The sequence below is a fragment of the Lycium barbarum genome, chromosome 8 (genome assembly GCF_019175385.1).
Source record: "Lycium barbarum isolate Lr01 chromosome 8, ASM1917538v2, whole genome shotgun sequence".
Lineage (NCBI taxonomy): Eukaryota > Viridiplantae > Streptophyta > Magnoliopsida > Solanales > Solanaceae > Lycium > Lycium barbarum.
This window is the reverse complement of record NC_083344.1, coordinates 131,530,708-131,556,601: the sequence shown is the minus strand read 5'-3', so window position 1 is coordinate 131,556,601 and position 25,894 is coordinate 131,530,708. Positions and strand designations below refer to the sequence as shown.

Genomic DNA, 25,894 nt, shown 5'->3' with positions numbered 1-25,894 from the left:
ATGGTTAAGCTTAGTTTAATCTGGATTTTGCTCTTCTTTTGCTGAAATCTCTAATAGTGAAAAAGGAAAACATAGTTGATACTCGTTAGTTTTATCCATGCGCAGCAGAGGCGGAGCTAGGATTTTGAGTTTATGGGTCATGTTTGCTAGAAAAGCCAACTTATTGAGTTCTGGATAAAATATTTATGCATTATTAAGTTAATTTTTAAACACAAATACAGGGCAGAACCCGTAGACAGGCTTGTAGCTCCGCCTAGAAACTTAATGAACAGTATACACACACAGCTAAACAAACTATCTACTCAACTTCATCCTCGATAACAATTCCCTATTCTACATAAAATTTAAATCATCTCCAGTGATATTAGGATTTTGGATATATAAATAGACCCCCAGAATTCAATAGAAAATCACGACGACCTGCAGCATCCACCACTATTCCCACCAGAATCCAAATCTTGGCCAGGAACAATGATCTTGGTTCCCTTTAGAGATTGTGACTTCCCGTAATCCGCTCCTGGATTTGCAGTGAGCGTATTCTTGCTAATGATTTTATAAATTTCTGTCAAAATTGTCATAAATGCACTCTCGACGTTTGTGGATTGAAGAGCTGATGTTTCCATAAAGAAAAGATTCTCCCTTTCTGCGAATTCTTGAGCATCTTCGACTGGTACAGCTCGAAGAGTTCCTAAATCACATTTGTTCGCGATGAGCATTATAACTATGTTCTTGTCTGCATGACCTCTTAGTTCCTCCAGCCATCTCGCCATATGATCGAATGATTGGCGTTTTGTTAAGTCGAAGACTAGCATCGCACCAACTGCACCTCGATAATATGCACTTGTTACTGCTCTGTACCTGAGAGAGAGGAGATCTGTGTTGAGTTGCAACAATATCAAATTGGGTAAGGTTATTGAGATTCTCAAGTATGATAAAGGAATTAATTTTGTTGGTATTTCACCTACTCTCTCAATTTAGACAGTACAACCAATTATACAAGAGCAGAAACTGAAAATATTTAAGAGGGGCAAGAGGTGCTTAATAGCTATGTTGCTCGGGCTATTTAAAAGTGCCGATGGGTGCGTGTTGAATCCTTAAAGTAGTTTTGGAGGATCCATGCGGCAACATTTTTTTTTAGAGTCCAAGCAACATAGCTTAACAGAAGAAGAAGAAGAAGCATGTCAATATGCCATATAAAAAGGTGTGCACTTCTGTACTACTGACATAACGATGGATTGAGGATTAATTTTCAAGTTAAAATTTGCTAGTAACATGACTAGTCCTGAAATTTTAGCCAAGATCATGAAATAGATTTGAATTCTGCAGAACAGCACAGGCCCCGCAAAGTCCCAACCACTGTGGAAATGTCATATATATTATAGTGCTAGGAGTAGGATTAACCATTTTTAAGAGGAAATTATGAATAAAGACAAGTAGCTTCTGCAATGATAGATGAATCTCCGATATAAATCTGAATCGCAATATAAACCACTATTTAGGAATAATTATCACAACAACAAAAACGCTTCAATCCCAAGCAAGTTGGAGTCAGCTATCTGAATCCTCACTTACCATGTCGTTCCATTTAGGCTCATCTCAAACCGGTATTGTAACAAAACAAAAATAAAAAGTACTAGGAGTTCTTTATATCTTTGTACATGTCAGACAGAACTTGATGACTCCTAGAAAACACAAGACCTAAAATAAATGTGCTAACATGCCTATTACATATTCCTAACTAAGGTATCACCGATACAAATTTTTCGCTAAGTCTGCATGGATTCCATGAAAGAAAAAAATGCATCTATGCGTAAAATTTTGAAAGAAAGAACCAACCTTTCTTGTCCTGCAGTGTCCCAAATCTGTGCCTTTACGGTTTTGTTATCTACTTGAAGAGTTTTTGTTTGAAATTCAACCCCAATTGTAGCCTTTGAATCTAAGTTGAATTCATTCCTTGCAAATCTTGCCAGTAATTGAGATTTTCCAACTGCAGAATCTCCAATTAAAACAATCTTGAAAACATAATCAATCTTTTGATTATAATCTCCATACAAATTCGACATTATAACTCGAAAAATTTCCCCTTAACCCAAAATTTGTATCAGCCTCTCTTCCAAATATCCAGAATTTTTAACATATGATTGACAATTAGTGTGTTAATCAAAATTTGTCTCGAAAAAAGATACAAATAAAACAAGATCCTAGTCAGTATATATGAAATGATCAAGATGCCAATGCCAATTTTTTGTGAATTTGAAATTATGTAGGGAATTATGTATAATAATAATGTAGAATTTGAATTGGACTTAGGCTTAGGATTTGAATCAAATTAAAAGTCGAAGATCTTTTGCTTCATGCATTCATAGGAGAATTGAGAAATTGGAAAAATACCAACGGTTAGTGTGGGTCCCTTCAACTGTTTCTGGAAAAGGCAAAAAATATATAAGGATTTTTTTTCTTTTGTTGTATTTTTTTCTGGACTTTAATACAAATAAAATTGTCATGGACATTGCTAACATATTTAGTAAATGCTGAAAATGTATTAGTATATATTTAGTAGAATCCTGCCTTTTTCAATCTATCCACTGAAAATTTCTACCATTTAATTATAGTTATGTTTGTTTCTCAATAAGATTTTGTCAATAGAGACCGAACATATTTCAGGAACTAGCACCAACAATTAGTATTTGTTGAAATCGATATTCAATAATAATCGACCCTTATTGGAATTATTATTGACAAATCACCTAAGATATTCGACACAAACTGAATGACTTGCCTTCATTTTCCTCATTTAATGGCGATGGAATATAAATTTAAGTGAAAATACTTCTCTAACACAGATGGACCATTGCCTAACAAAAGATATTAAATTGAATTAGAATGCTTATCATAATTATTGATTCAGAGATGTACTAATATTCTTGAAGCTGGTCAATCGTTGTCGAGTGTTTATCACGGACGTACGTAATGAATAGATTAAAATATAAATTAGAAATTTGTTTGTGGACAGTAGCAGCGTGTGAGGAGCCCATTCCATTAGGTGAATCTTTCAAATCTCCACTAGTCGACATACCTTTTGTTTGTTTGTTTTTTCGTCAAGTCCAAGTACCTTTTTTTTTCTTTTTTTTTTTTGGGGTCAAGTCGACATTCTCTCTGCTGTGAATTTAAGTTATATACACCGATAAAATAATATATTTTTCATTATATTAGTATAATTTGATATGCTATAAGGCTGTTCACGGTTTTGATTAAAACCAAAACCAAATCGAATAAAAAAATTGACATTTGGTTTGGTTTGGTTTGATTTGGTTTTAAATTTTAAAAATCGATAATATTTGGTTTGGTTATGGTTCTCATAAAAAATAACCGTATAAATAACCGAACCAAACCGATAAATTATATACATAAATTTTATAATTATTTATATGTATAATATTAGTTTTTCATAAATAATTATAAATATTTTATACCTTTTAATCATTAATTTGATTTTTGGTTTACTTATTTCACATGATTGTTTAAGGCCCATGTTTTTAACAATATGTCCAAGCTCATGTCTTTAAGTCTTTTAAATCTTTAAGTGTTAAGTGTAAATCTACTAATATAAGCTCACGTTAGAGTCTAATATCTTTAACTTAAATTTTTAGCCTTTCTTTGTCAGCCATTTGATTTTAGGTTGTTTCTTCTTTTTTTCGAATTTATACATTTCTTTTTCCTTGTCTAAATGGGTCCTAAACTTCTAATATTTTTCATATGAAAAGGACAGAGGTTGTAAATTTTGAGGTTCCTATAGAAGATACTTCAGTAACATCAGCATTTGCTGCAACTCAACCACATGGTATTGCCCTAATACTTCTCCCGTGGGTAATCCTCCTAAAAACAGAAAAGAACAACTTCTTGTAGTCGAGACCCTAGCCTTGGGGATAATGATAGAAAAACATCTGAAGTTTGGGATCATTACACAAAGTTTTTTTTTAATAAAATGGGAGAATTGAGGGCAAAATGAAAGTACTGCCCCAAAGTTTGGGATCATTACATAAAGTTTTTTTATTTCATATAATGTCATTTTCATTTTAGGTAGTCTTTATGTTTAATTAATATGTATGTTTGTAACAACAACTAAAATCTCCTATACTCTACTTTATTTCCAGGTATGTGTATTAAGATGACAAAAATGGTGCAGCCACTACTAAGTTAGTTTTTAGCTCTATATGTAATAGTTTAGCAACTTTGGACAACTTGAGTACTACACTATCACTAATAGTGAAAATGTTTCTATGATGTATGTTCTACCTTAAACTATAAATAAAAGTTATAGTTTGAACAAAAAAAAATATATGTTTTTTTCAACTTTTTAATATTTTACAGATAAGTCTCATGACTACTAGTCATAAACCGAACAAAATCGAACCAAACCGACAATAACCAAACTGGTGGTTATTATTTTATTTGGTTTGGTTATGGTTTTAGACATTTAAAAACCGACTAAATTGGTTTGGTCATGTTTTTAATCAATAACCGACTCAAACCGAACCATGAACACCCCTAGCTATAAGTATGTAACTAACTATTTATTTATTGTAGATTAATAATTAACTATTAAATATAATTATCTGCAATTATTTTTTAAGTAACCTGATTATGAAAATAATTTTTAAGAGACATTGCATAGAACTTTATAAACTCCCCAACTACTAGCTACTAGTATGTTACTAATTACTCTCTCCTTCCCAATTATGTGGCATGCTTTTCTTTTTAGTCTTTCCAAAAAAGAATGTCACATTTTTACATTTAAAAAACAAAACTTTATGAGATGATTTACAACCACAAATGTCTAAGGCCAAATTTTAAAAGTATTTCTTTTTTTTTAAACTTCATGCTAAGTCAAATAATGTCACATGAATTGAGACAGAGGCAATATATAGTTAACTTGTTGGCAGATAACCCTGTATATTAATCCGCATGCGCCATTATACATTATTGAATTTGATTACTACGGCTCAGGTCAATATCAAAATGCACATCGGTCCTTCCCTGTGGATTCACGTTTGTGTGAATTCAAAACAGGAATCTATATATATATATATAAAAAAAAAAAAGATACAAGCAATGTGGTTAAGCTAAGTGGCAAACTAAAAATAAGTCACTTAGCAATTTTAAGATAAATTTTATTTGGCTATGTAATAACATATAATTTAAATTGAAATTTAAAAGATTTAGATTGGAATTGGAAGATAATTTTTTAAAAATTAAACTAAGAGATAAAGCAGAATCTATATATCCATTAGATTAGATTTGAATATGCTAACTCTTAGGTTTAGTAGTTATCCGTGTAGCTTCATTAATATTATTCTTTCACCGACTTTAAAAAAAAAACATATTATTCTTTTACTTATAGAAAATTAAACTTAGGATGAAAAGATAAACATGTGCTTTTCTTCGGATAATGCAGAACTAACGAATTTTGTTATGAAAACAAATCGTGGTTAGAGTGAATGAAGTGATAATAATATTTTAAATGAATTTATCTAAATGATATAACCAACATAATCTACACAAAAAAAAATCAAATTGAAAATGTATGGTTTAGCACAATATTTTTCAAAATTGAAGTTGTGTGGTTTAAGGAGTCCTCAATATCCACACGTCTTTATACCTTAATTTGAAATGTGGAAGTATTCCTTCATGTGCTTTTTGCTACCTATAAAATGACAGATGGGCAAGTGATGAATAAGCTTCATGAAGCACCTATAGTCCTTTTGAGGTCGAGAAACAATTAGTTCGACATGAATGTATTTGAATTGCACATGCATAATCGAAGATTTCGTAGGATACTTTTGGAATTAGTTCCACAGGTATGTATAGCTTTCTTATAGCTAACAAGACAATTTAAGTATATGGGAACAATAAGCTTATTATACGCATATTTATTGTAATTAGTTCTTTAATTGGCGATGCAGGAACAATTAAAGCTATCCATTTCCTAAGAAAGAAGCAGGTAATAAATTTTCCACGCATGGCTCATAATATAAGTTTTCAAGCTCATTGTAATTTTCACTGCCTAACACGGCCTTTGAAATAAACTTTGCAGCATGCAGGATACTTCCGGTGAATTAAATTATGCTTGATGATGATTCATGCATTTATATATCCAAAGATTTTTATATGGGACGAAGAGTTTTACTTGATTCCTTTTCCTTCAAACTTCTTAAAATACAATATTTGCATTTTTTTACTTTTGCTCTTCAAAAGTTTGATTTGTCATTTAATTCCTTTAAAAGTTTTGTATCGACATAGGTTGCTGAATACCAAAGTGCCTACAAGGTTAGAATTTAAAAGTGCATTAATTTTTATATAATTTTGAATCTTTACTATTTTTGTCTCTACTGGAAATTGGAAGCATTGCAAAGGTATGTATTGAATTAAAAAGTTTATATGAATATTTTCATAGTTTGGTTGCAAGAACTAGCAAAACTATAAAAAGAAAGAGGTAAAAAGATTACACATTAGATCAAGTACGTACAATTTTCTTTGGTCTTTGCCTTAAAAGTTAGAATTTTGTAGAAATTACGTTCTCCTATATAATAGTATGATTACGACAATTACTTTATTGCCCATTTTTTGCCTTTTATCAAATGATAGAAATTACAATATGTGCATAATTTTAAAAATGGTTCTTGCTTCATTTAAAAATTGTTTATAAATATAAATAGAATATGGAGGAATTTTTAAGATTTTCTGCAAAATCATGTCGTGAAGTTAATAAAGCTACATGGTTTTTTAATATTTTATTGATCGTTATTGTAAATTATTGGGATTTTGGTATAGTATAGTGTGACAGAAGGGAGAAATTTGCTCAAGTTCTGCATTCGAGGGAATCAAGCAGATTGGACTGATTGGTTGCAATTCTGAGATAATATTTTTGTTTTGATTTTATTAAGTTGTCTCAATTTGGAAATTGAGTTTAATTGACAGATGGAAATATGTGAATTTAGTGTCAAAAATTTAAATTTGGGGGCATGTGATGATTTCTGAAAATGAAATAATTTAAAGAAATAGAAAGATAAGACTTGCTTTAATTTAGGATGAGAAAGTTGTTGGAACTCTTACGAAAAATACTTCATCACTAACACATGTAGAGACTTCTCTTCATCACGAACACTTGTAGGGACTTCTCTTCAACACGAACACTTGTAGGAACTCCTTCTAAGCTTGAGTAAAATACTTGATCATGAACACTTGTAGATAATTCTTCGTAGCTTGAGGCATGCCAATGGCACTGTCCTTAAGGATATTTCACCCTGTATGGATGTATCCCCCAGGATTCAACAAGCTCTTCTAGTACAAAACTAGGAGCCAGAATCTAACAAAGATTTCACTAAAGTAGAAAACCCAGCACATTATAATTTATAAAGAAAAATATGGTTTTGTATATATCACCTCTGCCAATGAAAATAACTTAAGTATATATAGGTTCAAACAATTAACTAATATCAGGCTAATATATTAGCCAAATAACGTATACAGTAAATGGCATCACAAATGACGATTTCATCATTAACAACATATAAAGAGCTATTTAATGTAGTAAATGTTCTGCTATAACGTTGCTCACTTTGATTACAAATTAAAGACTATTCAATTTGGTCTTAGAAACATAACGTTTGTACTGAAAATAATGACTCGTTAATATATGCTAAAATAATGAATTAAAAACTTCTTTTTGAGATATTTAATTCAATATTTTCACAACAATCCCTCACTATCTCAAAAAGAATAAAAAGGAATAGAATGAAATAAGTCGTTTTGCTGGGTTTTCACATATGAGTACAATGCGTCGAATCTGGTGTCTCGTAGACTATGAACCAGACCTAGATAAAATAAGATTAAACTTATAGAACAATTAGTGAAGTGTAACACTTCTATGAACCAAAAATTCATTTGTAAGCTCATTGTCTTATTCTATCACATCATACTCGCACAATCTTTGTCGTTATCGCGGTTTTGCGCTAAGAGGCCATGCGCGTGTCCTGGTATTCATGAGTGCTCTAGAAATCCGTCACAATTTCATAGGAGCGGCACCACTCCACACTCATATAGGTCCACCCATCGAGTGTAAGTGTATTCTGCAGAGCAATACCCCACCTATAAAGGATATGGTAATGGATTAAGAGTTTATAGCTCAACCTCACTTTGCCTTGCAGTGTTGCACTATATTCACACACCATAGGAAGAGACGTAATTTAATAGTGCACTTTGATCAACTAATGACTTGTTATTACCCATATGAACCTAATTCATGGGATCTCCAATCACATAGGTTGGGTTACCATCATTGTTAATCTTCTCAAATGACAAAAGTCTCATTCCCCTCGATGTTTCTTTTAGTCTTGTGAATCGACCAAATTCACCTCAGACTTCACACAATTATAAAAACTATCACATCTCACAATAGCGCTATTAAGAAAATATTTTCTCACACAACTAATGTTGTTTGGCAACCACAATATATACATGTTGGTTTTATTTCAACCTCAATACTCACTAAGAAGTATCTTAACCTCATCACTAGCCAACTTCAAACCATAAACTCATATTTCATTATGGTCTACTTGGCTTATTTTCATATTAATTATTACACCCCCACAAAGGGTAAACACATACTCACTAGTGGATACACTAGTGGATTTTGAGATCCACTTAGCATCCTCTCTACTACATCAAATATTAATTCACTATAACACTTATCCATCAGTTGGTTCTTTTCAAAATCATGTACCGAGAAAAGAAATAACACCATAATTTATTTATTTTCAAAAACATTTTGAATAACAAGACCAACTGAAATATAATCACTTTTAAAACATTCTCTCAAAATAACTCTAGTAAGATATCATGACCCCCATAATTTCAAAAATTTCAAAGTAAGGACTTTCACGACTCATAACACCGTAACCCCCACATTTTCAAAGTGTTTAAGATAGGGGAACAATAGTTTCATAACCTCATAAGTAGTATTACTAATTCTCATCAAACATTTCATCTTATAAATAACAAGCTAATAATATAACTCACCCAAATAGCTATACTCACAATATGTCATCATCAATAAATATTTTTAAGAAAAACAATATGAGAAAAATAAGTATCGATATTAAAAGTATTTTTTTTTAAATAGTAAGCACATATAAATCATAATTCCAATATTTATTGTCCACAATTTGAAAACAACCTCATCATCTTCAAATAGAGTATTCACTCCAATGATAACACCAATATTTTTCAAAAGTAGTTTTAAGAAGATTTTTTTTTAATTTTTTTTATTCTAAGAACTTGAATAGTTCTTGAATCACCAACATAAGTAAATCATTTTTCTTCTTCTTCAACTTGAGTGTAGAACTCAAAATTAACTTTACTTGCACAAATATGATTAGTAGTATCAAAGTCATCTAACATTGAATATTTTACATTAGCCACAAGATTCGCTCAAGAAATGACCACAATAAATATATCATCCGCTTAACCAAAAGTATTTTCAATTAGCGGGATTATCATTCTCCGAATCTTCTCTACATTGATGAACATGATGACATAGTTCGTCACACACAAAATAATAATTATTTCCATCAAAACCTTCTTTATTAGTTTTGCGGAATCTGATCAATACCATATCATTTGACACATGAAATTGACTTGGTCAAGCATCATTCTCATAAAAAAAAACACGTTAGGACCAAATTCAATTCCATATTCAAAAACCAAAGTAAAATTTCCACATAAATATCTCACATTTGTAGAAAAAGAAATTTGTCATAATTCAACATTTCTTCATCCAAATCATCAAGCAAGATAATTTTAAAGCCTAAATTAAATTTACCAAATCTCTTCAATGTGCAAAGAACACAACTTATACAAACACAAATCTCAAAGATAGGTCTACAAATTCTTGCACCATAATTAATCTATAAAGATAAACATCAATTTCTAGCCAACTTTTCATAAATTATCACAACATATTATTATACATATCTTTGCACTCATCTTACCACCTCAAATATAGATTATCCACAAATATTCAAATGACTTGGACATTATTTAAGAGCTACCTAAAATAATATAACAACAACACAAATTCATCACAATCCCAAAACCAATTCATTGTATTCATTATTTAAGAGCTACCTAAAATAATATAACAACAACACAAATTCATCACAATCCCAAAACCAATTCATTGTATTCAGCATTTTGTTGACCCAAATGACTAAGACAAAAAAAACATGATTAATTTTAGAGTCTACATTATCCAATATAAAAATGTTCACCACAACATCTCAAACTTGTAGAACATCATGATAAACCCACTTATAATTTTTACACTAGAAATCTGCCCCACAACTCAATATTAAATCTTAGAGAATATAATCACTAAAACTACTATCGAAGCACAACTTAAAAGTCTCAAATAAAAGTATAAATTAATCATATCAAAATCATTACTACTTTACTTTTAGATCATATATTTCCCATTATACTATAATTCAGAAACATACCTGTAACTTAGACAGATTGTACTAAGTTATTTTCTTTTAATTTTCCGTAAGAACATAGCATGAAATATCCTTAAGATTGTTGGAACTCTTACGAAAAATACTTCATCACTAACACATGTAACACATGTAGGGATTTCTCTTCAACACGAACACTTGTAGGAACTCCTTCTAAGCTTGAGTAAAATACTTGATCATGAACACTTGTAGATAATTCTTCGTAGCTTGAGGCATGCCAATGACACTGTCCTTAAGGATATTTCACCCTGTATGGATGTATCCCCCAGGATTCAACAAGCTCTTCTAGTACAAAACTAGGAGCCAGAATCTAACAAAGATTTCACTAAAGTAGAAAACCCAGCACATTATAATTTATAAAGAAAAATATGATTTTGTATATATCACCTCTGCCAATGAAAATAACTTAAGTATATATAGGTTCAAACAATTAACTAAATCAGGCTAATATATTAGCCAAATAACGTATACAGTAAATGGCATCACAAATGACGATTTCATCATTAACAACATATAAAGAGCTATTTAATGTAGTAAATGTTCTGCTATAACGTTGCTCACTTTGATTACAAATTAAAGACTATTCAATTTGGTCTTAGAAACATAACGTTTGTACTGAAAATAATGACTCGTTAATATATGCTAAAATAATGAATTAAAAACTTCTTTTTGAGATATTTAATTCAATATTTTCACAACAAAAGTTCTTGAATTATGATAAGAAAAGTCATAATGTGAATAAAGTCACGTCATTAAAGTCATAATAGGTAAATCAAAATCAAAACATATTGAATAACGAGCATAAAATAGAGATACCATGGGAATTTAAATTTGAATTATTTTTTAAAAATAAAATAAAGTAAAAAGGCACTGGAAGAGTTTTATTATAAAATTTCATGAAAGGATTTCGTGGAAGTAGAAGAAACTTTTTAAATAAAATATAATTGAAATCTGAGAGCAATGGGATGGAGATTATTAAACATAGTGGCAAGTTAATGAAAAGTCATATTATAATGTTCAACACTAAATTGTAGGTAATGCAATAACAAAAGCAAGAAACAAATATATAAAAAAAATTATTTTTTTAAAATAATAATATAAAATTATGATAAATCTAAACAATCAAAGAATTTCGAACAAAGGAATAAAGGTGTAAAAATAAATTAAATTTTAGGAGGGAGTATTAATCTATCGAAAACAGTTTCTCTACCTTTTTAAGATAGGGCTAAGGTATGAGCACGTACTGTCCTCCTCAGACCCCACTTATGGAATTACACTTAATTTGTTTTTTGTTGAGGGACTTTAATATTATTTTTGTTCGGTGTATTCATGATTATTTTTCTATTTATATGCGACAAAGTTTTTGGCTTTAATGTGTAATATATATTATTGAAATTGTGGTGTAGTACATTGTGAGGGGAGCGAGATATCTGTTCAAGTGAGTGAATGATGATTTGATTATTTTTTTTTTCTAATTTTATGGGGAATTTGTTATCGGACATATTGTATTAAAAAAAAAATCGTAAAGTATAATATTATTAAATGAATATGATTTATATGCTCAAATAAATAAAGATGACAATTTAATATTGTATTATTAACATTTTTTTCATGTTCATCGCGCGGGTACTAAGACTAGTAAAACAAAGAAGGAGACAAATTGTTCAAACATCAAATCATTTCTTCATTATGTTGTCCGCTCATAAAGTATCTACCCCACAGGGTAGCACCTATGTGCACAGTGACGGAACCACATGTATCCAAGGAGTGTCAACCGACGTAAATTAGGTATAGTTATATACGGAAAAGAGTCAAATATACCCTTGTACTATTAGAAAAGAGTTAAATATATCCTTCGTTATACTTTTGGTCCAAATATGCCTTTTCCGTTATACTTTGGGTTCAAATATACCCTTTTTTTATATTTTGAGTCCAAATATACCCTTCCTCTGTTAAAATTGTTCAAGGTGAACATGAGATATGACGTGGCACTGACAACTTTCATAGGCATAGCTAACATATTTAGTAAATGTTGAAAAAGTATTAGTATATATTTAGTAGAATCCTGCCTTTTCAATCTATCCACTGAAAATTTCTACCATTTAATTATAGTTATGTTTGTTTCTCAGTAAGAATAGAGACTGAACATATTTCAGGAACTAGCACCAACAATTAGTATTTGTTGAAATCGATATTCAATAATAATCGACCCTTATTGGAATTATTATTGACAAATCACCTAAGATATTCGACACAAACTGAATGACTTGCCTTCATTTTCCTCATTTAATGGCGATGGAATATAAATTTAAGTGAAAATACTTCTCTAACACAGATGGACCATTGCCTAACAAAAGATATTAAATTGAATTAGAATGCTTATCATAATTATTGATTCAGAGATGTACTAATATTCTTGAAGCTGGTCAATCGTTGTCGAGTGTTTATCACGGACGTACGTAATGAATAGATTAAAATATAAATTAGAAATTTGTTTGTGGACAGTAGCTGCGTGTGAGGAGCCCATTCTCTTAGGTGAATCTTTCAAATCTCCACGAGTCGACATACCTTTTGTTTGTTTGTTGTTTCGTCAAGTCCACGTACTTTTTTTTTTTTTTTTTTTGGTCAAGTCGACATACTCTCTGCTGTGAATTTAAGTTATATACACCGATAAAATAATGTATTTTTCATTATATTAGTATGATTTGATATGCTATAAGTATGTAACTAATTATTTATTTATTGTAGATTAATAATTAACTACTCTCTCTGTTTCAATTTATTTAAACCTATTTTCTTTTTAGTTCGTGTCAAAATGAATGACCACTTTCCTAATTTGGAAACAAATTCACTTTATGAATGATTTACAGCCACACAAATTTTCAAGGCTTATTTTGAACCACAAGTTTCAAAAGTTTTCCCTCTTTCTTAAATAGCGTGCCCAGTCAAATGAGTTCATATAAATTGAAACGAAGGAAATATTAAATATAATTATCTGCGATTATTTTTTAAGTAACCTGATCATGAAAATAATTTTTAAGAGACATTGCATAGAACTTTATAAACTCCCTAACTACTAGCTACTAGTATGTTACTAATTACTCTCTCCTTTCCCATTATGTGGCATACTTCTTTTTTTAGTCTTTCTAAAAAAGAACGTCACATTTTTATATTTAAAATAAAATTTTATGAGATAATTTACAGCCACACAAATGTCTAAGGTCAAATTTTAAAAGTATTTCTTTCTTTTTAAAATCTCATGCCAAATCAAATAATGTCACATGAATTGAGACAGACGAAATATATAGTTAACTTGTCGGCAAATAACCCTGTCTATTAATCCGCCTGCGCCATTATACATTAATGAATTTGATTACTACGGCTCAGGTCAACATCACAATGCACATCGGTCCTTCCATGTGGATTCACGTTTGTGTGAATTCAAAACAGGAGACAAATTGTTCAAACATCAAATCATTTCGTCGTTATGTTGTCCGCTCATAAAGTATCTACCCCACAGGGTAGGACCTATTTGTACAGTGGCGGAATCACATGCATCCAAGGAGTGTCAACTGACGTAAATTAGGTATAATTATATACGGAAAAGGGTCAAATATACCCATGTATTATTAGAAAAGAGTTAAATATATCTCTCGTTATAATTTGGGTCAAAATATGTCTTTTCCGTTATATTTTGGATTCAAATATATCCTTCTTTTATACTTTGAGTCCAAACTATTGACGAGTAGCATAAATGAGTAATTTCCGATAGTTCGACGGCATTGAGCCAAACTATTGATGAGTGACATAAATGAGTCATTTCCGATAGTTCGATGACATATTTGAGACTTCTATGTAAAAAAATATATGAAATTTGGTTATAAATATTAAAAAAACACCTTGGAAACCGATAACATAGTTTTGTGCTTTGGTTCCAAGCCGGAACCATAAAGGTTTAGGCGGCTAGCAGTGGTGGATCCTGGACTTTCACTCAGGGGATTCGAAAAAACAACAAAAGCTAAATATAAAAAATAATGTTTTCAATTGGAATTGAATCTAGGAAGCAATGACAATTTTGAACACCTTGAACCGCTTGAGATAATCTTTTGCATTTTTCAGGATGTTCAAAAGTTAATATATGTACATAAACATGGAAAATCTACCCTATATATATTATAATTTTTTATCGAGGGTGTTATGCTCTAAATCCGCCTCTGGCAGCTGGGACCTGTGTTCGAACCCTTGCTCATCATTTTTCCATTTTGGTTAATGATAACGTTAAAATGAGTCACCTATAACCCTTAAATTTTGGATCCGCCACTGCTACTCTACAAAGGTAGCTATATATCCTACCCTTCCGGACCCGGGATACATGGGTATGTTGTTGTTGTTGCTGCTCATAAAGTCTCTATTTTTCTCATATCCTTTATATATACTGTCAATATTGAGGCTCTTGTGGTCACACTAGTTCTGAAATAGTACTGCCCATCGCCTAAGAGAGAAAACTTAGACAATGAAGTTACTAAGAATGGGGGAGATAATGAGGCATCCAGATGAGTTATCCCCATTGATGAAGCTCATGCTATCTGCTAAACACATCGAAAAGAAGACGCCATTGCAGCCACACTGGGCCTTCTGCTATATTACTCTCCGAAAGGTCTCTCGTAGTTTTGCTCTCGTCATTCAACAGCTTCCTAGCGATCTTCGAGACGTAGTAAGTTAAAGCTTCCTTTGTTTTTGTCCTGAATTAAATTCATCTCTAGAAACAAAATGTAGCACCTATATCTTTTATGCATGGATTTTCTTCGGTAGGCTAATCTCATATGGTCACTCAACTTTCATTTTATTGGTACCAAAATCACTAAATTGTTTTTACAAAGAAAAATTACTTAACTTTATCTAAATATCACGAATATAACTGCACTATTTTTGGTAAGCATGGATTCATTCAACTGTTAACGCGCTAGGAGGAAAGAAATGAAATGTTTTCCATGGTATTTAGATAAAATTGAGTCATCTTTTAGTTACAAATTTATTTTGATGACTTCATTGATACTTAAGTACTAAAGTTGAGTTCCAAAAATAATTTGAAGCAATAAAATAAAGTTGAATCAATGGGTGAAATTATCCTTGAGTCTTATAAACTTCTGTTCAACTCTGCAGGTTTGTGTTTACTATTTGGTTCTTCGAGCACTTGACACTGTTGGTATGTTTAATTCCGTAATCTCTCATTGGTCTAATTTCATGAATATATTGTAGGAAGTCTTTGCTTTACTATATTTGTTGATCTCTATAATTAGAAATTGTTGGAAATTCTCTATTTAGTGGACTCATATATTTAATATGATGGTACATAGATTGCTATCAATTATAGAAGCTCATTTTTTTGATCTAATAAAATGTTATTTTTATGGGCTATATATATAAATCTAATGAATTTTATATGTATAGAAACTTAATTAACTTTTCAATTATAGTTGATGGGTTCATAGCCGAAGAGTTACCACTCTTTTGAAAGATTACCTCTTAAGGGTACGCCTCTTCTGAAAGTTTGCCTCTGAAAGGTTGTCTTATTAATAAATATATTATTTGTGGTCTCTATGTCTGCTATCGATTCTTTTACTCTCTGTCTCGTTAAAAAGTACCATAAAGAAAGTAATAAGACTAAAAAGATCATGACTTCCTTCAACCGATTCTTACAATGATTCAAGGTAAGTGTCCTTACTAATCTTCTAGATTTATATCTCTGCGTAATGATTTACTTGCGATCTCGTGTGGACTCTATAAAGTTTTCCAACAGAAATTTTGTATTCTGTAATTTCGTTTTTCCCCCCTTCAAATGGACAGAGGATGATACCAGCTTAGCCACTGAGATTAGAGTACCTATCTTGAGAAACTTTTATTGCCACTTCTATGATCCTGAATGGCATTTTTCATGTAAGTTCTTTTTCTTCTCCAACATGTCAATTACTCTTAACTTACGCTCTTCACTCTGTCTTGTTATATTTCCCAACTTGGTTAATCTTGTTTTTGTAATTTAAGAGGCTCGATTTGGAAAGGGTAGTTGGTTTTTGTAATTTCTTGTTATATGGTGGGGGGCAGTGACCAGAAATCCTAATAAGGGGATTCAAAGACGCAAAGTTGCTATACTTTAAAATTTCCTGTATGTTGATGGGAATTGACGTGTACGAAAAAGTTGTTTTTAACGTGTACGAAAAATTAATTTTTACCCTACTGCAGAATATTATTTCCGGACGAAGGAGGTTCAATTGAACGACCTTCTTTACCTTTAGCTCCACCACTAGATGGGGCAGGGGCCGAGCTAGAGGGGGAGGAGGTTCATCGTTAGAAAATCCCACTATATATATATATATATAAGGTCAATTTTTTAACGTATATATATAGTAGATGATGAGCCCCTGGTGAAAATTTACCGATGCCGCTGAGTGGGGGGATCTGTTCGAGAGTTGACTGGCTTTTTACATAACAGTTGTTTTTCTGAAAAAATATGACTTGAGAGTAGACTGGCTCTTCATTATTGATTCCTATTTCTGTTTTATGTTAGTTGATCTTATTTTGTGATACTCTTTTAAGTTTTCTAGGTAGTAGCCTTATACCAATTATTATTCTTAGGTGGTACAAAGGCCTTCAAGGTTCTCATGGACCAATTCCATCATGTTTCCAGTGCTTTCCTGGAGCTTGGTAAAAAGTGAGTTCTTACAAAATAAAAAATTGTTGCTTTTCTGGTATTAACATATTATTGCAGATTGAAAAATTTATTGTAAGATATTTAGGAAGATTTATACGAGTTCACAAGATGTGCTTCATGGATCTTCTCAACTTCATGTAGAGATACTAATAAACAGTCCATTAATAGTAGTAATATACTTTGAAGCTTATCATAGCTTGACTTCAAAAATCGATACGATGCTATATCGCCTATGAGTATTTGATATGAAACATTCTGTGTATTTTGCAGTTATCAGGAGGTGATTAAGGATATTACCAAGAGAATGGGTGAAGGAATGGCAAAATTTCTATGCAAGGAGGTGAATAAGGATATGAACAAATTATGAATTAAAGACCACGTCTAATTCTCATGATGAACTTCATTGCATGTTTATTAAAATGGACGGATTCAAAGTATGCATAATAAGATCAGACACATTCCGAACACGCTGATTCTAAATCCTGAATTCAGTTATGCTTCTATGATCACCGGCCCCTCAATCCTCGTAAATTTCACTTAAATGTCATCTGGTCTCGTGCAGGTAGAAACAATCGACGATTATAATGAATATTGTCACTATGCAGCTGGACTTTGTGGATTAGGATTGTCAAAACTTTTTTATGCTTCTGGAAGAGAAGATTTAGCACCAGAATCCCTCTCCCTTTCCATGGGTTTATTTCTTCAGGTATTGGCCCCTAACATGTTTAGCAGCTCTCTTAAAAAGCTTTGTATGCTGACAAGTGACACAAGCATATTTGGTTATATATATCAGAAAATAAGCATCATTAGAGATTATCTGGAGGACATAAATGAAGAACCCAAGTGTCGAATGTTTTGGCCCCGTCAAATTTGGAGTAAATATGTTAACAAACTTGAGGTTTGTTTTCATCATAAAAAGTGATATTTCCTCTTTTGAAGTTCATATGTTGATTTATTGCTCTGTAATTGCCGTCTTCTTTATGTGCCTCAGGACTTTAAGTATGATGAAAACTCAGCCAAGGCAGTACAATGTCTGAACGAAATGGTCACTAATGCTTTGTTACATGCAGAAGATAGTCTGGCTTACATGTCTAATCTACGCGATCCAGCTATCTTTCGGTTCTGTGCAATTCCTCAGGTATTCATAGCTATTTTCCCGTTTGTCCTATTTTTTTGCACCACGTATTGGTCTGTGTATGTGAATGTGACATGATCTATTCTAGAAAGTGCAAACAAAATCAGTTTGAGCTTTACATTTTAGTAATCACTCAATTTGCACTTATACTATTTGGAGCTCTCACTGCCTTGTGACTTTCATATACTTCTAGATCATAAATATGGGGAATTTGACGATGTACTACACCAACAGTGAAATTTTCAAAGGTATCGTTGAAATGAGACGAGGTAAGGATACACAACCTATCGATATGCATGTCTATTATTTCAATCAGACAAGGTAATCCGTAATATACACGATTCTCAGTATACATGTCAATTTTTTCCTACCGACTAAATTGCTCGTGTGTTTTGGTTGGACAACTGATCTGGCTCCTAAGAATTGCCCGATGTGGACTATTAAGGCGTCCGATAATATTTTGTGAATAACAACAATTTCTCACTATGTCTTGTTCTTTGGTTCCTTCTTTCTAGGCCTCTGTGCTAAGATTATTGATCAGACCAAGACAATGGTGGATGTCTACGGAGCTTTCTTTGACTTCTGTTGTACAATGGAATCCAAGGTATAACACGTCTATTCTCAAAACAACCTTAACTCTGCCGTCAGTGGCACAGCCACCCTTGTCTCCTTTGCTGAAAAATTACACTGTGTAGTTAGGTGAACTAAAAATTTTGTATGCATACTCTATGTAGAATCTCCCTGGCTTCTTTGTGTTTTTAGTGCTTCATATTTTGACTCCCCTTAGTGAAGATCCTGATTTCATCACTGTCTGCAGTTCTGACTTACTTATTCTAGAGGTTATTGGCTAAGTTTATAATTGCTCAATTTTCCTTTTTCGTGTTCACATCTGCATCGTTAAATTTTTTCATCCAAGTCCCTCAAGTGTATAGCTTAAATGAAGCAGTGAGGACTCATATAGCCGACCCCAATTTGCTTGGGACTGAAGCATAGTTGTTGTTGTCATCGTCCCTCTAGAGTTAGCCCCATGATGAGCTAGACCATAGAATTCTAAATTAGTCCGTCTCATAGATGTGGTGCCTTTGATGTTCAAATATTAGCTGAAGTTTGACTATGGTTGTCCTTTGTTTCAAAACTTGATACTTTAATTTGATCGTGCTCCACTAAAAAAACATATCGATGGATTCTTTCAGGTTGACTGTGATGATCCAAATGCAACGAGTACTTTGAAGAGGCTTGAAGAAATCTTGAGAACCTGCAGAGACTCTGGAACCTTGAATCAAAGGTTTGTTATGTTTCCTTGTAGTTCTTTTCTGGAAATGTTTTACAGTATCAGTTGCTGACTTTATATACCACCAGGAAATCTTTCATATTCAGCCATCAGCCTAAATATATTCTTCCAGTTTTGGTGAGTTTTTATGCTGATATTACATATAATTCTGTTTTTCTGCATTCATTCTTTTCTTAGAGACTCAATTTCTTTGCAGACTATTTTATTTTTCATCACGCTGGCTATTCTTTTATCCACGAAAATAGCTTAGAGACCATGGGGAGCATTCAGACAAATTGATCCCATTTTTACTGGCCTACCAGAAATGAAAGAAAGGAAGCTAGGATCAGTTACTGGAAATTCTCATGTTTATGTTGCTTCATTTAATCCCATTTCAGTCCCATCCAATATGAGCTGACGCACGAGCATTATTGAAGCTTGTTTTCATCTCATGCCTCATTTAATACTTTCTTGGTTATTTTAGATTCGCTCTTGATAAATTCTGAAAGATAATCTTGTGATCTTCACAAAAAGAAGGGGGCATAAAAAGTAGGGTGTGATTTTGTGTTGTCTGTGGGGTGAGGGGGGTGGACAGTAAAATGTCATCCATGTCCCTCCCCACACACCCTTAGTGCTAGGTCGCCCTTGTCCAAGGGATGTCAAGTGAAACAAATGGTTTCGTCAGCAATTACATTGTACAAATAGTATAAAGATATTTGTTTTGTATATTTAAAGTAGTATAAATTGTTGAATTTCGGGAAGCTTCTGGTATAACACGGTGAAGGTGTCTCAAAAATTACTTAAGGTCGATTGTTTGTCCTTCACGTGTTAGTCTTTTATTACAGCACCTTTTAGTCTTTTATTACAGCACCTTACACACTAGTCAGTGTTGTGGGGCTGTCATGGGGCCAAATCTGTCACGCATCTTTGCACTTTTGTTGTCACATTTCCACCTCAAAAACTGATATGGCATGAGCATTCCCAAGGCAACCAACTAACCAATTCAATTCAATGAATACTATCAGCCCTTTTTTCTAATTGGACAACAAAAAAGGCATAGCAGTAAGCAGAGATGCTTCTTAAAATTTAGTGTCCATTCAAATAATAGAACAGGATCAATGCACCGAAGCCTACGGTCAATAAAGTGGACTGAGAACTATGAAATTTCATATTTAAACCCCAACAAAGAAAATATTAGGTGATTTTTTTTATATGTCCAAACCTCGATGGAGTCGTGAATAAAGTTACCCGATACGTATGTTGATGGGAGGTATCAGGTATTCCATTAAATTAGTCGATGTGAGCCAAACTAGCCCGAATACCATGATTATTAAATAAAACAAATTTAAAAAAATAGAAAAGAATCAGATAAGGTTCCCTCCCCTCAGAGAAGAAAGAGAAACAAAAGGTCATATAGGCAGTTAAAGGTTTGAGTCATATAGGCTTTAATATTTAGATATGTTTGACTTCCACCGATAACAAACCTCAGCCATCAGCATCTTGGTTGGTCTATAAATAGAAAGAAGGGATCTAACAGCTCATATATGATATCAAGTGGGCAAAAGGAAGCATTGACTTTTATGCTAATTCACCCTAACTTTATTATGCAAAAGAAAAAGGATTTATGCTATGTGCCCTCGGCGGTGAGCCAAAATTTTCATTGAGGGGATTCAGAATATAAAGAAGTAAGCACATGAAGAATCAAGGGGATTCCACATCAATTATATATACAAAAATAGTTAATTTTGACCTTGTATATTGATTTTTCGGCAAATGGGATTCGGATGATCCCCTGCGCCCCCTAGCTCCCCCCTGTTAGATCAGGTTCCTATAACAACACATGACTTTCAATATCAAACCTTATATCGTAACCTAAATATAGAGTAATTACCTGCTATAGCCAGTTAAATCACACTGATCAGTATATATAATTGAAACTCAAATAGAAAGGGAATGCATATAACAAGGAATGCATAATCTTATTCCTGCATGTCCTATGTACTTAATGTACATTTTCCAACTAATTATGTTTGCTTGAACTTTGAAACATTGTTAGTCTCTAGCATCTATCATCTGCAAAATAACAGCCAAAGATCTGCTTTTTTTCTTCTTTGTAGTTATTCCTTGTAACTTTTTCTTAAAGTTTCTAGCATCTACTCTTTTGAAAATAAACTCCATTCAAGTATTATACTCCTTCACTTATACTCTTTCTCCATTGTACAGAAGCAAATCAGACCCTTTGATTTCAATCTGGCTTCTGCATTGCTGAGCATTTGCAATTCGCCCGATAATCAGCGAGTACCTATAATCATAACATAAATGTGTGAGAAGTTTCAAAGACAAGATTGATTACTACAGATTATTGACCATTTGTTATACCTTGTACTGTTTTTGGAGGCCTTTAATGTACTCGACAGCCAAGTCTAGCATGTCTGCAGTGTTTGTTTGCTGTCAACATCAATTTTACACTTAGTAAGACCACTAAATGAAAAAAAAATGAGTACTGAAATTGAAAGAAATCTACCTTGTCCATATTGGGAACAAGCTCTTGTAGCTTTCTCATTCTTTCGCTTATACGCGTTCTTCTCACCTGAAATACCACCATAGAGTTTTATCTCGCGAATTATACTAAGATACTTCTTGATTCATAATTGAACTTTAAGCTTAGACTGCCTTGTTAGGAAATTTCAGATATTGTTACAAGATTTTGACAACAATGAACATAAGAGTTAGATTGGGACTAAACATATATATGCATGTCTTACCCTTTCTGCAATGCTTCTAGGATGAGTAGCACAGCCACGTTTAGCACGGATCTTACAGGGAATAGTGTCTTGAAAATGCAATAACTTCTCCATAGCTGCTATATCAGCTGGTGTCTTTGGTAAACTTAGGTGGTGTGACAAAATTGGAGGCCGATTTCCAAGTTCTTCCATCTGGTTGTACGCAAGATTTTCGATTCAAAATCCACATAACTTAACAAAAAATGATGTCAAATTATACCCTAACATTTATCCTCATCATACCTGAGCATTAGCAAAAAGCTTACTACCCTCATTATCTAACTCCCTTTTGTGGCCTGTTATAGTCTCCTGAAACTGTGAGGAATCACTCCAAGATGTAAAAGGAAATCCCATATTCTCGTCATCAGGGGCAGTTGCTATGCTGCTCTCGTTATCGACCTCTGAGATTCGAGATAACATTCCTAATGAAGAGGGTGTCCCGGATGGGAAGATAAAATGATCTTTCAACCGGCTTGAAGATGGAGATGAATCTACATTGGCACCATTTGCCATTCTATAACCTCCAGCACCGCCTTTTAACGTGGCATAGCCTGTAAATTGCCATTCAACCAATACAATTAGGACTAGCGAAAGTAGGTGGTGAGAAGCGGAAAAGCCATTAAAAACGACGATTGTAGACTCCTTGGTTCTGGCAAACAGATCACAATTACAAGTACATGGCATAGCCTGTAAATTTTCATTCAATCAACACAATTAGGACTAGGAAAAGAAGGTGGTGAGAAGACAAAAAAACATTAAAAAGGACGATTATTCGTGGAGGTTTCTATAGAAAGTCCCCTTGATTCTGGCAGACAGATCACAATTACAGGTACCTGGGAGCATATCAATGGAATGAACAAAATAAGAATTTGTTATTCGTGCTTTTTTCGTCCTGTACCTTAGTACACTGAACACTTACCTAAATCTTGAAAGTCTGAGTTTCTAAGGTAACTAATTAAAGGACCCCATTTCATACCGATGAAACTTATTCACTCAAACAGTGAAAGAAAAATACAAAAGAAATAAGGCTGCCATCACCTACTCCAATTTAGAACAGATATATGAACAGGATCTAAATCAGGGAAAAACCAGAATATCAACATAAATATACAACAACAACAACATACCCAGTGAAATCCCACAATGTCGGGTTTGGGGAGGGTAAATTGTACGCAAACCTTACCCTTACCTCGGAAGATAGGGAGGTTGTTCCCGAAAGACCCTCGGCTCAAAAGAAAACATGACGAGAAAAGGTCAGATAAGCACAAGCAGTTCAACGCAATATGAAAACGAAACTAACGAAAGCGAAAAAGGCATGATAAAGCAGTTTGGAAAAAAAAAACAGTAGCTACCACAGATAAATAAGATAATTGAAGTATAAGAAACAACATATGGTAGCAAGAATCAAAGGACAATAAGTTATAGATCAAAACTGCGACTACTAGTGCGAAGTGATACGCAGGACTACCTAGTAGCCTTCTACCCTAATCTGAGTCCTCCGTAACCTCTTATCTAAGGTCATGTCCTCGGTAAGCTGAAACTGCGCCATGTACTATCTAAGCACCTCTCGCCAATACTTCTTCGGCCTACCTCTACCGCTTCTGGAACCATCCATAGCCAACCTCTCACATCTCCGCACTGGGTCATCTGTGTCTCTCCTCTTCACATACCCAAACCATCTCAGTCTCGCTTCCCGCATCTTGTCATCCACCAATGCCACTCCTACCTTATCCCAGATGTCTTCATTCTTATCTCACCTGGTGTGCCCACACATCCATCGCAGCATTCTCATTTCCGCGACTTTCATCTTTTGGATGTGGGAGTTCTTGACTGTCCAACACTCCACCCCATACAACAAAGTCAGTCTCACTACCACTTTGTAGAACTTTCCTTTAAATATAGTCTTTTGATATTTATGCATCTGTTTAATCTTTTAGCAACTACTAGAAACTCTAATTCCACATTAAAAAGAACTGAAAAGATATATAACAATACTTGAACTATCAATGAATGCACCCTTTTACCTACTTAAAAAAAAAACAAAAGGGATAGCCCCAAATCTATAGTACTTTCCTAAAGAAGAGAAACAAGAATATGAAACAGTACCATTTTGAGAATTGAGGTGAGAGAATAAGCCAGCTGGAGAACTGTTTTGCCTCATAAGATTTGATGCCAATTTGTTTTGCCCCTGTTGATTATCACTTCCCAATAATGATCCCATCACCCTGTACCCACCACCATCCATATTAGACCCCACATGAGCAGTAGTAGTATTTTGCCTCGGATATTGAGGTGGCAACTGTGAATTACAACTACGACTACTCAAATTTGCAAACACTTTACTATCAAGTGAATTCTGAGACACCAATTGGTTATTTAAAGCAGCAAGATTGAATTTTGGGACCAACCCTTTATCTTCAGTGACCATATTTCCATTATTTCCAACACCGTCAATGAAATTTTCAAGAAAAGAACTTGGAGCTGAACGAAACCTTAACAAACCAGAATTATTCTGGTTTTTCTCAAGCTCTGAGTCCATTTTTTGAAAGTACCCTTATTTAAATTTGGAATTTGAAGAATATATAGAAACAAGAATAAGAAGATAACTAACTCTTGGGAATCACCATGGAAGAAAAGTAGTAAAACAGCTTGTTTGTTAAGCAGTATGGAGATAGAAATCTTCAAGAACAAGCAATAAAAAATGGTCCTTTAAGATTTTCTTTGGTTCTTTGCAGAGAAGAGGCTTTTAGATCTCTTAGCAGCTTCTTTTGGAGTTTTTTTTCTTGAAAGAAGAGTAGCAAATATGGAAAAAGGTGATGGAGAATTTTGGGAACTTTAGGGGCAAATAAGTGGAGGCTGGAGATAAAAAACAGAATAACCAATAAGGATTGTGGTGAAGTGAAAGAAATATTATTTTATCCTTAATTATATTTCGGTTTCGAGCCTGAAAAATTAAATTATCTTGAAAGTGATTTATCCTCAATGTGAAATTTATTTGTGCGAATCAGATTCTATTATTTTGTTAGGAAGTGTTTTACCACCTATGTGAAATTTATTAGTGCAAATTTGGATATAGTAGAACCTCAACTGCAGTGGCGGACAAACTAGTGTCAAGGATTCAGCCGAACCTCATTAGTCAAAAAATTGCATTGCGCAAATAGAGTCTAAAAGATCTTTTTGAGTTATATGCGAGTTGTTGAATCCCTTGACATGCAGAAAAATTCTAGTTGTAAAAGGGATTCAAAATTGCTTTCGGTCATATGTTTAAACTACAAATGTGACATTTTACTTCTTTTTTTTTTTCAATCCCCTCGCATAAATTTCTGGTTTCGCTCAACTTAACACTGGTGAGAAATAAAAAGGAAAAAAAAAAAAAAACAGAATGACCTCAAAGTTTGAACCAGCTGATTCCCATACTCTTCTGTA

At 33.0% G+C, this 25,894-nt stretch overlaps 3 protein-coding genes and 1 long non-coding RNA gene across 7 annotated transcripts; 2 read left to right on the top strand and 2 right to left on the bottom strand.

Moving 5' to 3' along the window:
• Positions 1-153: 153 nt before the first annotated feature.
• On the bottom strand, positions 154-2,467 carry LOC132605504 (ras-related protein RABA4d-like). The gene is made up of 2 exons (XM_060318637.1): positions 1,837-2,467; positions 154-858 (listed from the first exon to the last, which is right to left on the bottom strand). Exons 1-2 carry the CDS (start codon positions 2,061-2,063, stop codon positions 411-413), a joined length of 675 nt encoding a protein of 224 aa, XP_060174620.1. The 5' UTR covers positions 2,064-2,467; the 3' UTR covers positions 154-410.
• A 3,234-nt stretch (positions 2,468-5,701) lies between these two features.
• LOC132605503 (uncharacterized) lies at positions 5,702-6,608 on the top strand. The gene is made up of 2 exons (XR_009569204.1): positions 5,702-5,858; positions 5,964-6,608. It is a non-coding gene; the product is annotated as an uncharacterized LOC132605503 (long non-coding RNA).
• Positions 6,609-14,962: 8,354 nt separating this feature from the next.
• LOC132607502 (squalene synthase-like) lies at positions 14,963-20,446 on the top strand. 4 transcript variants are annotated; one of them, XR_009570295.1, is made up of 14 exons: positions 14,963-15,285; positions 15,735-15,777; positions 16,419-16,508; positions 17,205-17,280; positions 17,551-17,620; positions 17,843-17,986; positions 18,074-18,178; positions 18,272-18,418; positions 18,609-18,684; positions 18,931-19,019; positions 19,609-19,700; positions 19,775-19,823; positions 19,903-20,348; positions 20,398-20,446. XR_009570295.1 is itself a non-coding variant. In XM_060321505.1 (13 exons), the coding sequence occupies exons 1-13, from the start codon at positions 15,085-15,087 to the stop codon at positions 19,954-19,956; spliced, it is 1,236 nt and encodes a 411-aa protein (XP_060177488.1). In that variant the 5' UTR covers positions 14,963-15,084; the 3' UTR covers positions 19,957-20,446. The 4 variants fall into 4 exon arrangements, 3 of the variants coding, with proteins under 3 accessions (XP_060177488.1, XP_060177489.1, XP_060177490.1); XM_060321505.1 differs by having other exon boundaries at positions 19,903-20,446; XM_060321506.1 differs by lacking the exon at positions 16,419-16,508 and having other exon boundaries at positions 14,964-15,285; positions 19,903-20,446.
• Positions 20,447-21,379: 933 nt separating this feature from the next.
• Positions 21,380-25,314, bottom strand: LOC132607503 (transcription factor bHLH130-like). The gene is made up of 6 exons (XM_060321509.1): positions 24,575-25,314; positions 22,712-23,019; positions 22,451-22,621; positions 22,210-22,275; positions 22,065-22,133; positions 21,380-21,987 (listed from the first exon to the last, which is right to left on the bottom strand). The coding sequence occupies exons 1-6, from the start codon at positions 25,005-25,007 to the stop codon at positions 21,931-21,933; spliced, it is 1,104 nt and encodes a 367-aa protein (XP_060177492.1). The 5' UTR covers positions 25,008-25,314; the 3' UTR covers positions 21,380-21,930.
• Positions 25,315-25,894: the final 580 nt, after the last annotated feature.

What these genes read in the sequence shown, in the direction of transcription:
- LOC132607502 (XM_060321505.1), top strand. Translation starts at nt 15,085, where the DNA reads ATGAAGTTACTAAGAATGGGGGAGATAATGAGGCATCCAGATGAGTTA. An exon ending in TATCGTTGAAATGAGACGAG is followed by an intron (nt 18,685 to 18,930) that starts GTAAGGATACAC and finishes CCTTCTTTCTAG; the next exon opens with GCCTCTGTGCTAAGATTATT. An exon ending in GTTGTACAATGGAATCCAAG is followed by an intron (nt 19,020 to 19,608) that starts GTATAACACGTC and finishes GGATTCTTTCAG; the next exon opens with GTTGACTGTGATGATCCAAA.
- LOC132605504 (XM_060318637.1), bottom strand. Translation starts at nt 2,063, where the DNA reads ATGTCGAATTTGTATGGAGATTATAATCAAAAGATTGATTATGTTTTC. An exon ending in GACACTGCAGGACAAGAAAG is followed by an intron (nt 859 to 1,836) that starts GTTGGTTCTTTC and finishes CCTCTCTCTCAG; the next exon opens with GTACAGAGCAGTAACAAGTG.
- LOC132607503 (XM_060321509.1), bottom strand. Translation starts at nt 25,007, where the DNA reads ATGGACTCAGAGCTTGAGAAAAACCAGAATAATTCTGGTTTGTTAAGG. An exon ending in TCACCTCAATTCTCAAAATG is followed by an intron (nt 23,020 to 24,574) that starts GTACTGTTTCAT and finishes GGCAATTTACAG; the next exon opens with GCTATGCCACGTTAAAAGGC. An exon ending in TTGTTCCCAATATGGACAAG is followed by an intron (nt 22,134 to 22,209) that starts GTAGATTTCTTT and finishes TGATGTTGACAG; the next exon opens with CAAACAAACACTGCAGACAT.